The sequence below is a fragment of the Danio rerio genome, chromosome 11 (assembly GCF_049306965.1).
Source record: "Danio rerio strain Tuebingen ecotype United States chromosome 11, GRCz12tu, whole genome shotgun sequence".
In the NCBI taxonomy this organism is placed as follows: Eukaryota; Metazoa; Chordata; class Actinopteri; order Cypriniformes; family Danionidae; genus Danio; species Danio rerio.
Window position 1 is genome coordinate 18,479,107 of NC_133186.1, and position 13,836 is coordinate 18,492,942.

General features: G+C 35.4%; 1 protein-coding gene across 4 annotated transcripts in view; it reads right to left on the bottom strand.

Annotated features, from left to right (window-relative positions):
- lrig1 (leucine-rich repeats and immunoglobulin-like domains 1) overlaps positions 1-13,836 on the bottom strand; it is a 66,162-nt gene that overhangs the window by 12,144 nt on the left and 40,182 nt on the right. For all 4 annotated transcript variants that reach the window (XR_012387111.1, XR_012387110.1, XM_073916603.1 and 1 more), the window contains exons 9-13: positions 10,297-10,377; positions 6,426-6,497; positions 4,490-4,561; positions 3,834-3,997; positions 1,445-1,765 (exon numbers count right to left, since the gene is read on the bottom strand). Coding sequence is in view for 2 of the 4 variants with exons in the window: in XM_073916603.1 (XP_073772704.1) it covers positions 1,445-1,765; positions 3,834-3,997; positions 4,490-4,561; positions 6,426-6,497; positions 10,297-10,377 (710 nt within the window). In the remaining 2 variants the exon portion in view is untranslated. The remainder of the gene's footprint in view (positions 1-1,444; positions 1,766-3,833; positions 3,998-4,489; positions 4,562-6,425; positions 6,498-10,296; positions 10,378-13,836) is intronic.

Sequence of the window (13,836 nt, forward strand, 5' to 3'; positions counted from 1 at the left end):
GACAAATGATGAGCAACTGTTGCATGATGGGAATTTTGTGCAACTGGTGTGATGATAACAAAAAAATGGCTATGAAATTATTTAATAGTAAAAAAAATGTTATTAATTCACATTTCTGTATAAAGCAATATTTTACATAGTGAAAACTGATAAAACTAACTTCTTTTTTGTTATATTTCTGTGTATACATGAAACAGAATGTTTATTTGAAATATATACATATAAATTTAACAAGTCAATAATATTAACATTTATACATTAGCGTAAATATATTTAAATTATATGTTACAGTATTTTTTACTGTAACAGTAAAGATATCAGGACTGCAACTAAAGCAAGGCTAGTCAGCGCAACTGTCCTCCGCCATAGCTGGACGATAAAGAAGACAGACAGAAGAAAAATCGACGTCATCGAGTTGTGGTGCTGGAGAAAACTTTTGAGCATCCCGTGGAGAGCGAGAATCACCAACAAAGAAGTTTTGAATGATTGGATAATTGATTTGATTTTTTTTAACCATAAACTTTAAGCTATTTTAACTAGTTTTAGCTTAAAACTAAAAGTTCACTAAAACTAAAATAACAACTGACAAACTAAAACTTTATAACATTTTTTAATTTAAACACAAAAATAAAAAGCTGGACACTTGTGGATTTTAAATATAATAAAAAATATACATAATATACATATTACACCAATTGATTATAAATAAATATTGTTTGAATTATATAAATATATTTTCAGCAACAAATACAGTTACTATAACTATAATGCAATATTCATGCAGCTAAAAGTAAACAAAACTGTTATGCAATAATAGTGCATTGGTTGGTCCAGAACTACACTTGGGCCAACCAATCTTTTAATCTTGTAAAATATTTTGAATATTTTTAAATAACTAAATAAATAATAAATATTTAATAAATAAAATAATTATTGTAATTTATATATACCTTGTTTAATCATGAATATTAAATAAATCTTAATCTGAATGTTAATAAATAATAAATTAAGGATCCACTGGCATTTAAAATGTAATTAAATTACTAATTTCGGTTTTCTGCTTGATGCAAACTGTCACTTTTCAGAAGGCCATGAGAATCATAGCGAAAAAGGAATATCAATCGTTACAATCTCTCTGAGCAATCAGTTCTTGACAAAGCTATTAAACCAGTAGCTGACCCCTCGTATAGCTTAATTTGTGAGTTTGGGTTACCGCCTTCTAGTCAATGATTTTAAGAAATCTTTTTACCTACATCAGACTTTTAAATATGTAATATTTGTGTTGATGATTGAATGTTTGTGTTGATTTGTGTTGTCTGTTTTTGTTTAGTGTATGCAAGTATGGGCCTAGCGCCCAAGACAGATTTCCCCATTGGGAACAATAAAGTGTAAAACAAACAAATATAAATGGAGCAGTACACATAGTCAGTTTGGTCTAAAGTACCGTTTACAGTGACGCGGGCCTTGTTGGAGTAAGAGGAGCCGAAGTGATTGCTGATGATGCACTGGTATCGTCCCTCATGGTTGAAGGTGACGTGTCGAAGGTGAAGGATCGTAGTGTACTCCATCACTCCTCCATCGCTGGCCCGCACATGGGCAAAGTTCTCCACCTCAGCCTGGCGGAGTGTCTCCTGGTCCTTTAGCCAGGTGAAGGTCATGGGAGAACTGCTGCTGCTGGCAGCAGTACAGGTCAGACGCACGTCTTTACCCAATACTGCAGCTGTGGTGACTGGGTGAACCGTGATCTGGGGTTTGGGAAGGTCATCTGGAGAATAGTACATGGAGAGACATTTAACACACTTCAAAGTGAGTCACTGTAGATTCATAATTCATCACCATTTATTTTTTGATAAAGTTTTTTGGTTAGCACTTTTTAATAACTACACACTATAAACCATTTATTAAGCATCAGCAAATAGTGAATTCATGTGTTAAGCATTAACTCTACATTAATAAACATTATAAAACAGTTTATAACTAAAGCTACAAATGCTCTATTCTTGAATTAGAAGCACATTTATAATGTGCTTAATAACTGCACTTTTATCTTCTTTCATCTAAAGTGAAGACTATTTATGCTTTATAAATCCCTTATAAATGACAAAGGCTCAGTTTTATTCTAAACAGGAAAAAAGAAAATAAACGACTTTATTCATTCCCATTCGTTTGAAGATACACAAATGAAACTGTACTTCAATTGAACAATAAATCTTTGCAACCTAATCTAAAATAAAATTACAAACATCACATCCTATTATATAGTTAAATTGTTATATTGTTGTTGTTTTATACAATTTTATGTTGTATTTTGACACTCCTGTCATCCAGCAATGTTTAAACTTTACAGTAATTTTACTTTTTAGATAAGATTGCAAAGATTATAAAGCATACGAGCATTTAATCATCATTTATAAGGGATTTATAAAGTATAAATAGTCCTCACTTTAGATTAGGTCACAAAACAGCATGAAGTTGAGTTAATAAAGCATTTATTAACATACATAGTAACCATTAGTATATGCCTGAACAATAATATGTATAAACATTGATTTTAATAGTTTATTCATCATTTACTCACTCATTCTGAAAGATCTTAAAAACCACCAACTATTCTTAAATACAAATGGTTTGTAAATAATGCAATACGTCATTTAGTATTGAAAAGTAAATCATTCACACAGTATGACAATACAATTATTAGGCAAAGTATAAATGTGGTTCTAAGTCAAGAAAAGAGCATTTATAGCTGCAGTTATAAACTGCTTACTAACGTTTATTAATGTAGAGTTAATGCTTAACAGATAATGTATTCACCATATGCTAATGCTCAATAAATGCTTCATAGTGTGTAGTTATTATAAAGTGTTACCAGTTTTTGCATGAACAATTTTGACGATGATAGTGCACTAAACAAAAATAAGCTAATGTAGGTGTTCGCACCAATAAACAAGCTGGTTTGACACACTGCATTAAAATTTAACAGACCAATGAGATTGCAGCTTATGTTCACATGCCTTTAGCTGCTGAACTTACAATGAAACATCTATATTAAAGACTGTTTTGTTTGTACATCATTTGGCTGATTATAAAAACTATGTGGCGATTATTTATTTTCTGTATGTTCACCACATTTTCAAAATTAAGAATTGATAACAAGAGATTGCCAAAAACCCCTCTGGAGAAACCTTTGGTTCTGTATTAAGTCAATTCTAAGTGAACTTATTTAACTTAAATATCGACTTAAATGAACAACTTTAAATCAACATTGAGCCATAACCATTAATTTGCCATAATATCACATCTAGGAAGGTTTCTACCCAAAGTTTATCAATAAAACTCTTAGAACCATCTACTTTTATTCACATCTATGTTCTGGAGGCTTTTAAACAAGGATTTGTTTGTACATAATTTGGCTGAATATTTACAGCAGTTTTTACAAAAAAAAAAAAAAAAACTTTAGGAAATTATTTATTTTCTGGCTGTTTGCTATAATTGAGAGAAGCTATCCGTTTTTGAAATTATAGGTTGATAAAAAGACATTTCAAAAAACCCTCTGCAAAAACCTTTGGCTCTATGTCAAAAATTGAAATTAGTAAGTTGAAGCAGGCATTTTGATGTACTTAAAAGTACTTAAATTAGCACATTTAATTAAATATTGCATAATGTTTGCATATTCGACCATTTTATAAATCTTGTAATAGAAAAAAAACGTATCAACTGAGGAAGTGTATTAATACATTTTGTTTTCACCTGCAGTGAAAATAAAGTTAGTTCTTCCTTATTGTGACTTGTTGGTTATGAAATATGCATGTGTGATATATAACTCTACATACCACAAACAAAGCTCTGTGGTGGGGCTTGGTAGATGCTGGTGCCCTTTAGGCTCTCTGGATGGGCACATGTGGCCTGAACACCAGGGTTCAGCCCTCGAGTGAGGAGCCAATCTGGAAACCAGTGCAGCTGACAGTCACACAGAAAACTGTCGCTCTGAATATGACTGCAGAGAAATCAGTAAAAACTTCAACCTAATGCAAATTATTTGATTAATGTGCACATTTTATTCACACAGGAAAATGACAAACATGACTTTAACATACACTGTGGATGTATAATGCTCTGTTTTTACAATAATTTAATATTAGCACAATGTCATTTTTATGGAAAATGTTGGCAAGCATTTTAGTAAGAAATATATAAATTTAATATATTTAAGAATATATTATTTTATTAATAAGTAACACTGATTACTGTTCAAAATGTTTCTAAAATAATTTAATTTGAACAAAAACAAATGCATAATAAAAAAACAAATAACAATAATAACAAAAAAATAAAAAAATATTGAAATGAATAAGTAAATAAATTACTTCATGTCTAAACATGTATAATAATTCACAATAACTTCTACTATCAGCCAAAACATTTGTCATGTCAAGAAACATGATCGGATGACGAGTGTGTGCATGTGAAAAGGTTTACTGAGACTCACAGGTAGCGCAGGTTCTTCATCTTGCTGAATGCCTCGGGTTGGATGGAGCGGATGGCATTTTCCCCTAAATTCCTGTTGAGAGATTAAACAGGGCCCTCAGGCGTGACAGAAAGAGGACATGCGAATGTTCACATACAGCTGCAGTGCTCTAGTGTGCAGATATCGTAGCCTATTTTTATACAGGATAACTTCCAACAAGGTGGAAAGATCCAAATATCGGACAGAGTTACAGAGTCTGGAGAAGTGCTTAAAGTCAATTATCTTTTTTATGAAACTGACCATATGGCCCATAATTCAATAGCATTGGTTACTGTTAATATTTATCTTGTAAATTGTGTTTAATTTTTTTTTTTTTGAAGAGAAAGTTCAAATGAAAACAATTTATGAAGAAATAAAAACAATTTTAAGGATTTGTAAATGTTTTTACTCTTCACTTTTGATTTGTTTCATCCATTTTTGCCTATTAAGATTTGATTTCTTTAGCAAAAAATATAAATAATTAGGACTGCACCAATACCATTTTATTGGAACCAATCAGATCCCGATACCAAAATTCTGAGAATCGATCGATACTGATCCGATCCCGATACTGTGCCATTAACTAGTCTGGTAAATAAAATATTAATATAAATAAAATTACAGTAAAATATTCGGTTTCAGAGTAGCCTGTATTAGGCTAAATTATTTTTTCTTTTAATGGCAATCCATATTGCACCCGTCAGTTTCACTTATAATAATTTTGTCAACTACTTCAATCAGTATAAGCCATGCTTTACAAACTTTCAAGCCAATGCATGAATGAATCGCTTGATACATCACTGAAACACAACACGTAGCCCTCCTGCATCTGCAGACACTTCCAAAAGGAAAGAAATCAGTGCGTTGAGCATCTGTCCAATGTATTATTGAGCTTTTTCTAATATAAAATTTAATTTAGGACTACATTGTATGTGAAAAGCAGGTACTAACCGTCTCTACTCCAGTGTTGCGAATGGGGACTCCGGATATAACAGACACAGTGCAACATGATTTAGAAACAGGAGTGAAATCCTTTTTGCAGGTTTAAAATGAAGTTATTTAATGCAAAACTAAATGCATTTCTCTACTGATTATTTATATTAACAGAAACAAATAGTTTTGGAAAAATTTTTGTGTTGCCATAAACGCGACACACAGTTTAAATTGTGAATGAATGGAGAAGGATTGACAGGCGTAGTGACGGGAAGCTCTGAATTGAACATGAATTTAAGCACTTTAACATTCATCTGTACTTCACAATTAACTATAGAATGGCTTCAGGACATTTAGGATATAGTAGGCCTACATGACAACTTTCTAGTGCCTTATAATAGGCTACCTTCATGGCTTTTGTTGGCTTATAAATTACACAGAATATAGCGCATGCGCAACATCGGATTTGGTTCGGTTGGACCAGCTGGCCAATACCGAACTAGCAAAAATATGCAGTATCGAACCGATATCTGATCCAAGTATCAGGATCGGTGCATCCCTATAATTCATACTGCCTCTAAACTTTTATATAAAAGTATACATGCATAAAAATATGAGTACATTAAATTTATATCATTATTATTTATTTATACTGACAAAAAAAATGTACAATTTAAAATGTTATTGGTTCCATATTATTCGTTAAATCGCAATCGTTAAAAGAAAACTGTACATTTGATCATTATTATTTTATCATTTAATGTCTAGAGAAGTCCTAAAAAAATTCCATTTCTTGTATGAAACGGACCATATGCTCAATAACTGTGTTCCTGCGCGAGTAAAAGCGAGACAAGAGCAGCTGGCCTTGCAAACCACCCCGTCCTCTCCTTTTACAAAGACACTATTAAATTGCTAGCAGCCCTCTTAAGCATTTACTTTTGGCAGCCGCTGCTGTAGGGGCCGAAAGGCATTGTGGGATACTCACAGGTGCTCCAGAGCCTCCAGGCCAGAGAAGGCTTTCTTGGCCACCGACTTGATCTTGTTTCCAAACAGAGTTCTGCCGTTTCCAGACACCCAGGGTGAGAAAAACCAGAGGGAAGAGAGAGAGAGAGAGAGAGAGAGAGAGAGATGGAGAGTGCACAATTAGTTGGACTGAATCTGATAAGAAAGGGGGATTGTGGGATTGGAAATCCGAACTGTGTAGAGATTAGGAAGGAGGGTGAGGAATCGGGGCCCGCCGCAGCTCTTCAAAGCGCACTTTTATCTTTATTAGAATTTAATAGCGATGACAGGGTGGAGCCTGGAGCTCCAGGTCACATGAAAAGGAGCTTCAGTGCTTGCAGGACGACACACGGCTTGTAAGGTAATAAAAGTGGCCTTGTCAAGACTGCGGTTCAAACCCCTTGTAGAAGATAATCCTGCTTGCGCTTCAAAAGCAGCCCTGCGCACCACAGGATGGCAAAGGAGAACAAGCTCCTTGGAGGACATGATTCCCATTTTAAAGGGAAATAAGAACCTGATTAGTGCACTTCCTGCCCAAGAGGGCTCAAGAGTGCTCAGTCATCACCCTGATATCCTGAACCCCTTCATAAGAACCAGATCTGACACCTGACAATGCTGTTCTTCCAAACAGGGAATATTGGTGGATTTTGACCCACGGTAATGAGGTGTGTGCATGGCTGCTGCATGATGGGATAAATAAGATATCATATAAGATAAAATTACAGCTGATACTGAGCATTTTATAATTTCATAAAAGTAATACGAATTATAAATATGAATAAAGATATACATTAAAATAAAACATATATATAAAAAAACTAAAATTCCCTTTTTCTGTTGTCTATTCTAGTTTTAATCTGATCCAGTAGCAATAACACTATTCTATTTTATATTTACTTGTATGAGGGTTTCTGCAGGTTTCACAAAGTTAAATTTAAGATTTTTTAAGAGCACTGTGAAGCAAATTTCAGACTTATACAGGCTGAATGCTAAGGATTTTTCCTAACGGCATGGTTGGTCCAAAGAAAAAGATTTGAACTTGCCTCATTAAAACAATTCTAATTTTAATTCTTAAATTAAAATTGAATTGTAATTCCACATTTTAAATGCGTCAAAACAAACAAAATCTAGTTAAAATATTTACAAGTAAAAAAACATCTATAATAAACTACAATTATGCGCAACCGCTTGGCTTAAATACATAGAGCCTTTAAACAAAAGTTATTGTAAGAAAAATAATTACACTCTATTTGAGGTAAATAGAGTTAAATATTTAACCTTTGTAAAGTGGATTATTGGTGATTGATCAGCCCAATTGGGTAACTTTACATAGACAGAGGAAAATAAAGACCTGTTTAAAATGATTTAAGACCTAACTTTCAGTTTTTAAAATTTTTAGGCATTTTAAAACTTTAAGACACAGAGGACTCCCTGTTTTATGCAAAATAAAATTAAATAAACTTGTATGATAATATATGACATCCATTTCCCACATAGAAATCTAATATATGGCAATATATAGTAATTACATTTGTGGACATGTAAAATTTTATATTCATATTTGGATTTTACATATATTAAATATATGAGATATTTTTAGAAATACTGCAAAAATGACCACTTTTACATAAATGTATGCACACAAGGGATGCTCTGATCGATTGGCCGAAAATAGGCATCGGCCAATAATCACATTTCAAGACTCGAACCGTACTCGCTGATCTGGCCGATCTCATAAACCAATCACAAGTGTTTGTTTACAAGTTTACAATCTGGGTTATACATTCACAGCGCTACAACACTTGAGCAATGTTTCCAAATTGCATTGGAGTTAATTTTTCTTACAATTTTTCTTGTCTGTTTTATGTATAGGCATGGGCCGGTATAAGATTCTGACGGTATGATAAACTAAGGTAAAATATCATGATTTCACGGTATTGTGATCACTGCTCTATAATACGCTGTTTTTAAATATCTGGATATTTAAATAATATTTTGGAGCAGTAGCTAAACGCATCAGGCTAAATAATTCAAATGAATCATTGACTTCTGCTATCTTCATTTGTTTCAAAAACACAGATTTCTTTACAATTTAAAATGGCGTCTTTGGATTAGGGTTGGGCCAATTTTTTACCAACCAAGTTTGTCGACGCCAGTATTACAACACAGATCACTGTGAAATTCTCTGAAAATTTTTATGGTTTTAAAACCTTGACTTTTCCAAACCGCGGTATACCTTGAAAACGGTTATTGTCCCATGCCTATTTAACTATTACTGTTTATACAGTTGCTTCCAAACATTACATGTATGCAACATCTTTAATTTGTTCTCTTAAATAAGGTGAAATTTCAAGCTGAGGGAAAATGTGCTTACGCAATGGCAAAGTTATAAAAAGCTTGAAGCATTAGAATCGGTGCTTTGTATCGGCTAATCACAATGACAAGGAATCCGTACTCAGTATCGGTTTTATAAATCCTGATCAGAGCATCCCTAATGCACACAGCCATTATTGCAATACATGTTATAAATAAATATGACATTTATATATGTAAAATTCAAACAATAACTTGTATGTCATAGTTAATTTGCATGTTCTCCAAGCATCAAATTTCTAAATGAATAAATGTAAAATGAATCCAACATTAATTCAGCAGCAGTTGTAGTAACTTTATAACTTTCATGAGTCATCAAGTTTATTCAATATGTGCTTATGGGAATCAGCCCAGAATGCACTGGCCCAGCCGTGTCTGTCAGCAGACTGATGGTCTATGTGTGTGCAACGGCATCTGTCATCTCCTGAAAAACTAAGACATCACCTCAACTCATCTCCTTCAGCCCCCCCACCATCTCTTAAGCAGCCACCCATCTGCAGGTCAGCCTCTGGCAGCCTTCAGCGCTGGGCTCCCATACCAACCCCATAATTCATTCAAAAAAGCTGTACAGTTCACCTGACGAAACCGTGCTTCCAAATAGAAGCCACCGAAATAGATGCTAACTGGATTTATGGACACCATGAACAAGTGCCGTGAAAAAATGGCGCACAAATGACAGCCAAATCCAATCATTAATTACATTTTTTTTATATATATATTAAAGCTTAAGCCACACTCAAACTGTAGGAACGCTCAATGTCATCATTTTGTGCAAACAAAACTGTGCAAGACTTTGATGTTGCGCACATCACTCTCTAATTCTCTCTCACATATTCCCAGGATGGGTGAATAGGCTTTCTGGCATGATGGTTGGCAGGATTTGGCCAGGGATGTGCATCAACAGGCGGCTTCCGCAGATTTGCGAACCTCTGCTCCCGTAACAAAAGGCACAGAGCAGGGCGTTTGATCTGTGTGAATGCACCCCTCCTCTCTTGCCTACTTCCCATTTTACGCCCTCACTGATTCCATCACAAGAGTGATCTCCTATCACCAATGATGAAAAGTAAGACTTGCCTTCCCAAATCTGCACTTTATGAAGAATGAGCTTGAGGTTATTTGAGGTCTTTATTTGTTTTGTTTTTTTTACTTGAATTGTATTTATAGTCAATTCTTTTTAAAATTCTATTATTTGTTTTAGTATTATATGCTATAAACCAAGGGTCTGAGAGTCACACAATTTCAATTCTATGTATGCCCAGTACATGTGGTTGAATTGACAATAACGCAGACTTTGACTTTTTGTCTTTCACATTAACTCGATAATCTTAAGACTGATGCAAAAAAATTAAATAAATAAGAATAAAAACATGGCCTGATTTTGGACTTGGAACTTGGACTCGTCACAGTCACAACTGTTGTAAAAATGTCTTTAATAAAGAGAAAGTCTATGATCAACATAAAAGAAAGAGTGTGACACTCACAGCTTGTTGAGGTTTTCGAGGCCAGTGAAGGCCCCACTGGTGTCCTCAATAGTTCCAGAGATGTCATTGTGGTCCAACTCCCTGCAGAGACAAAAAGAAAGGGATTACAAAAGAAAGAAGGAAAGAAAGAAAGAAAGAAAGAAAGAAAGAAAGAAAGAAAGAAAGAACCCCTAAGCCATCTTGGTTACTTATAGTTAAAAGTTCAAGACACCCTGGAATACTTTTTTTTGAGATTTTAACAGATTTGTTGTGTTGAGCATCAGTTAAGACAATGTTAGCACCTGTCAGCTTTAATTGTGGAGAAAACTGGATAATTTTAAGCTTTTGTCAGCTAATTTCATCTTCCAGGATTAAATAAATTTTTGAGGCAGAAAAAAATCTTTGATGAAGCGCGCATCTCCTAGTGGAGTAATGACACGTCAGTTTCGCATTATTATTAATAGTGGAGTTTTCTTATCCCATAAGAAGACCTCGCTTCTTAATTATTCATAGGAGCATGTGCTTTCCGAAGGCAAGGCACACCTGCCAAACTGTGAGACCCAATGACTGGGTGAGACCCCGTCCATGCACGGCATGGTTGTTTGTGTTTGTTTCCATGATCCACAGGATTTGTTCCATGTTTTCCCCATGATGCTGTCCGGGCTGATACAGCAAAGCTGTTGGTTTGCAGCAAGCATTTTTGTTGGGAGAGCTGGATGAGAATTAGAGAATAGCGGACTTTGTCTTTTATCGGTTGAGTTTGTTACCATTCAGACACATCGCCTATCTTAGTGCTGCTGTGTTCGCCTATGTTTAAAATTCTACAGATTACCGACAGGGCTAATGGTTGAAATAGATAGGGCAAGAGACCTGCTGCACTGCTCCACTGTCTGGACATTCAGAACCAGGATTGAGGAGAAGAGAAGTCCTCCTCATTTATATTGTTTATATCAAAATTATTATCTTTATAATGATAGAACAAAATGTGGTTACGTGTATATGAAATTACAAATAACATATGTAGCAGGGTGTTAAATTACTGTTTATTTCTTTGCATTTTAACTTTGTAAACTATAAAATCATGGGTCTTCTCACAGATTGTCAGATTATTTGAATATTATTCTGAGGTAGACTTGAACTGAAAGGGGTGGTTAGGGGGATGGGGGGGTAACTTTAGGATATATGTTAATAAACTGAAAAAAACTAAAAGATTTATAGTAAAATACAGCTAGAATGCAATGTAAAATACTTTTTAAAGTATCTGTCATTTGCTTTAAATAAATTATTTACTCATCCTTACTTTAATATTAAAAAAGTGTCATGTTTTCAGACAAACTTCAGAGGTTACATAATGGAATAATTAATTTTTAAGTTGGATTGGCAAGTAATATTTTAAAGGTAGAGTAGTAGAGTCAGTTCCTTGTTCATGTGCCACTGACGAACATCTGTCGGTGGCACAGAAGCTGTCCTTGGACACCTGGTTGAAAACAAGAAAGTCCAACAACACTCTTTTTCTTGGTTTCTCTCCCTCTCTTTCTCTCTGCCAACCGGGCACATTCTTTTCTTTGTGAATTGTGACATTAAGGAGTGCAGCAACGCACAGGCAAATGCATGAATAATGTATGACAGCTGAATGCGGCTTGCACAAACACAACTCTTTCTCACAGTTGCACAAATACACTCACTCTGACAGCCGTTTGAATCCGTCACCGCACCAACCGTGCTGGCAGGTAAAGGCATATGGGCACATCGTATAATAAAACTCCAGAAAAACCATGATCAAGCCCGGACACTGCCAGGAGCCTGCCTACGCTGGACAGATTCTCTGGCGCAAATGTGTCAACTTAACGGATGTGGCTTGTCTGTTCCTCTAATTTGAATAATCATGCATTTTAACATATTAAAGTGAAACTTGTCTCTTAAACTCCAAAGTACACTGACTTGCTTTCCTGCTTGCTCATAAGCTGCATTACATGAGTTTGTTCCTTCAATAGTGCCAGTGTCTTTCACTGGACCCTCCTGTCAAAGCGATGTAGAGCATGACGAAAAACCAGTCTGTGAAAACCAGTCAGAAGTGATTTGAATGCATGTTAATATAAGGTGGAAAGGTTAATGTGCCTCGGCTTACCACACTGATGGTATCTCTACTTAATATTACACTAGGGAAAAAGCATAAAAACTTCTGGAAAAAGACACTAGACAAGAATGACACCGTGTAACAACAGGTGTTTGACTAACCAACAGGCACAGGACATCAATATGACATCAGACTGACATTGTGCAACAACATCATAAGGACATTGCATTTTGTTTGGAGATGAAAATCAGGTTAACGTCAAAACCCAACGTCTGGCTGATGTCCAAGTTGGACAGATTTTGCATTTTGTTTGCTTTTCAACACAACCTAAAAAAAACAAATATCAATGTCTATTTATGTTACAGCTTGACGTTGTGTGACATGACACTATGACATCACTATGACATCTATAAGACGTTGCATTTTGATTGCCATACCTGACGAATAAATGTCAGTATTAGACATCAATATGATGTTAGATTTTGGTCGCTTTCCAACACAACCTAAAATCAACCAAACATTAACATCATTTTCCGTCCTTATTGGATGTCAAAATAACATTGTCCTTAGATGCTAGCAACTTACATCTAACGTAATATTAACGTCTTATGACATTGTTTGTCTGCTGGGTAAATCCATACTTAAAATATAAAATCACATCAATGGGTACACTATTAGCTTTAGATGCTCAGTCACATTTACTGTTGTAGGGTATGTGTATGCCATATGTACCTAGGGTTAGATAAATAGCAATCATCCTAAAAGTACCATGGTATTACCACATGATTGCATTTCTAAAGGAGTCCTTTGTTTCTATGCTGTTAAAGAAAACTGTTGTCTCTGAACAACAATAAAAGTCTTTTTGAGGTAAGAGGGTGGAGGGGTTGTACCCGTTCTCTCCTGGTCGACAACCGCCCCTTGGCTCTTTCTGTTACTTTCCCTCCATGCCTGGCTTCGGCTGCCAATTTCCTATTCTTTCTGGCTGGCTGCTTGTGAATGGACCCCGGCTTGTTAATGACAGTAGGGCCAGAGGCCCCCAGGCCTGACCCCCACCCCCTCGGCTCAAAGACGGTCCGGTTCTGGTCTTTCACACCCGACCAGGGCTTCTCTCACCCGGCCAGAAGCGCGCACCAATTAAAACCTCCCCTGCTTCTTTTCAACAGGAGCCCCAGAAAGGCACTAAGGCCATGATTAGATTAGAACTGGCTCAGAGGAGAGCAAGTGAGGGAGAGAGAGAGAGAAAAAGGGAATGATATAAAGGAAATCAAGCAAGTAAGACATAAAGGAAAGACAGAACAAAAGAAAACAGAGGCCCTCACAATCACACTTCACATGCCCCTTCCCCCTACTCTCTGCCCACTGCCAGCAGCGCTGAGGACCGTGTTGTGCCTTGGCTTGTCACCCTACTGTGAAAAAGCCTTCATCTAAGAAAGTAAAGGCAGAATTCTTCTCTCTTTTTTTCTTTTGAGACACTCAAAGAGGAA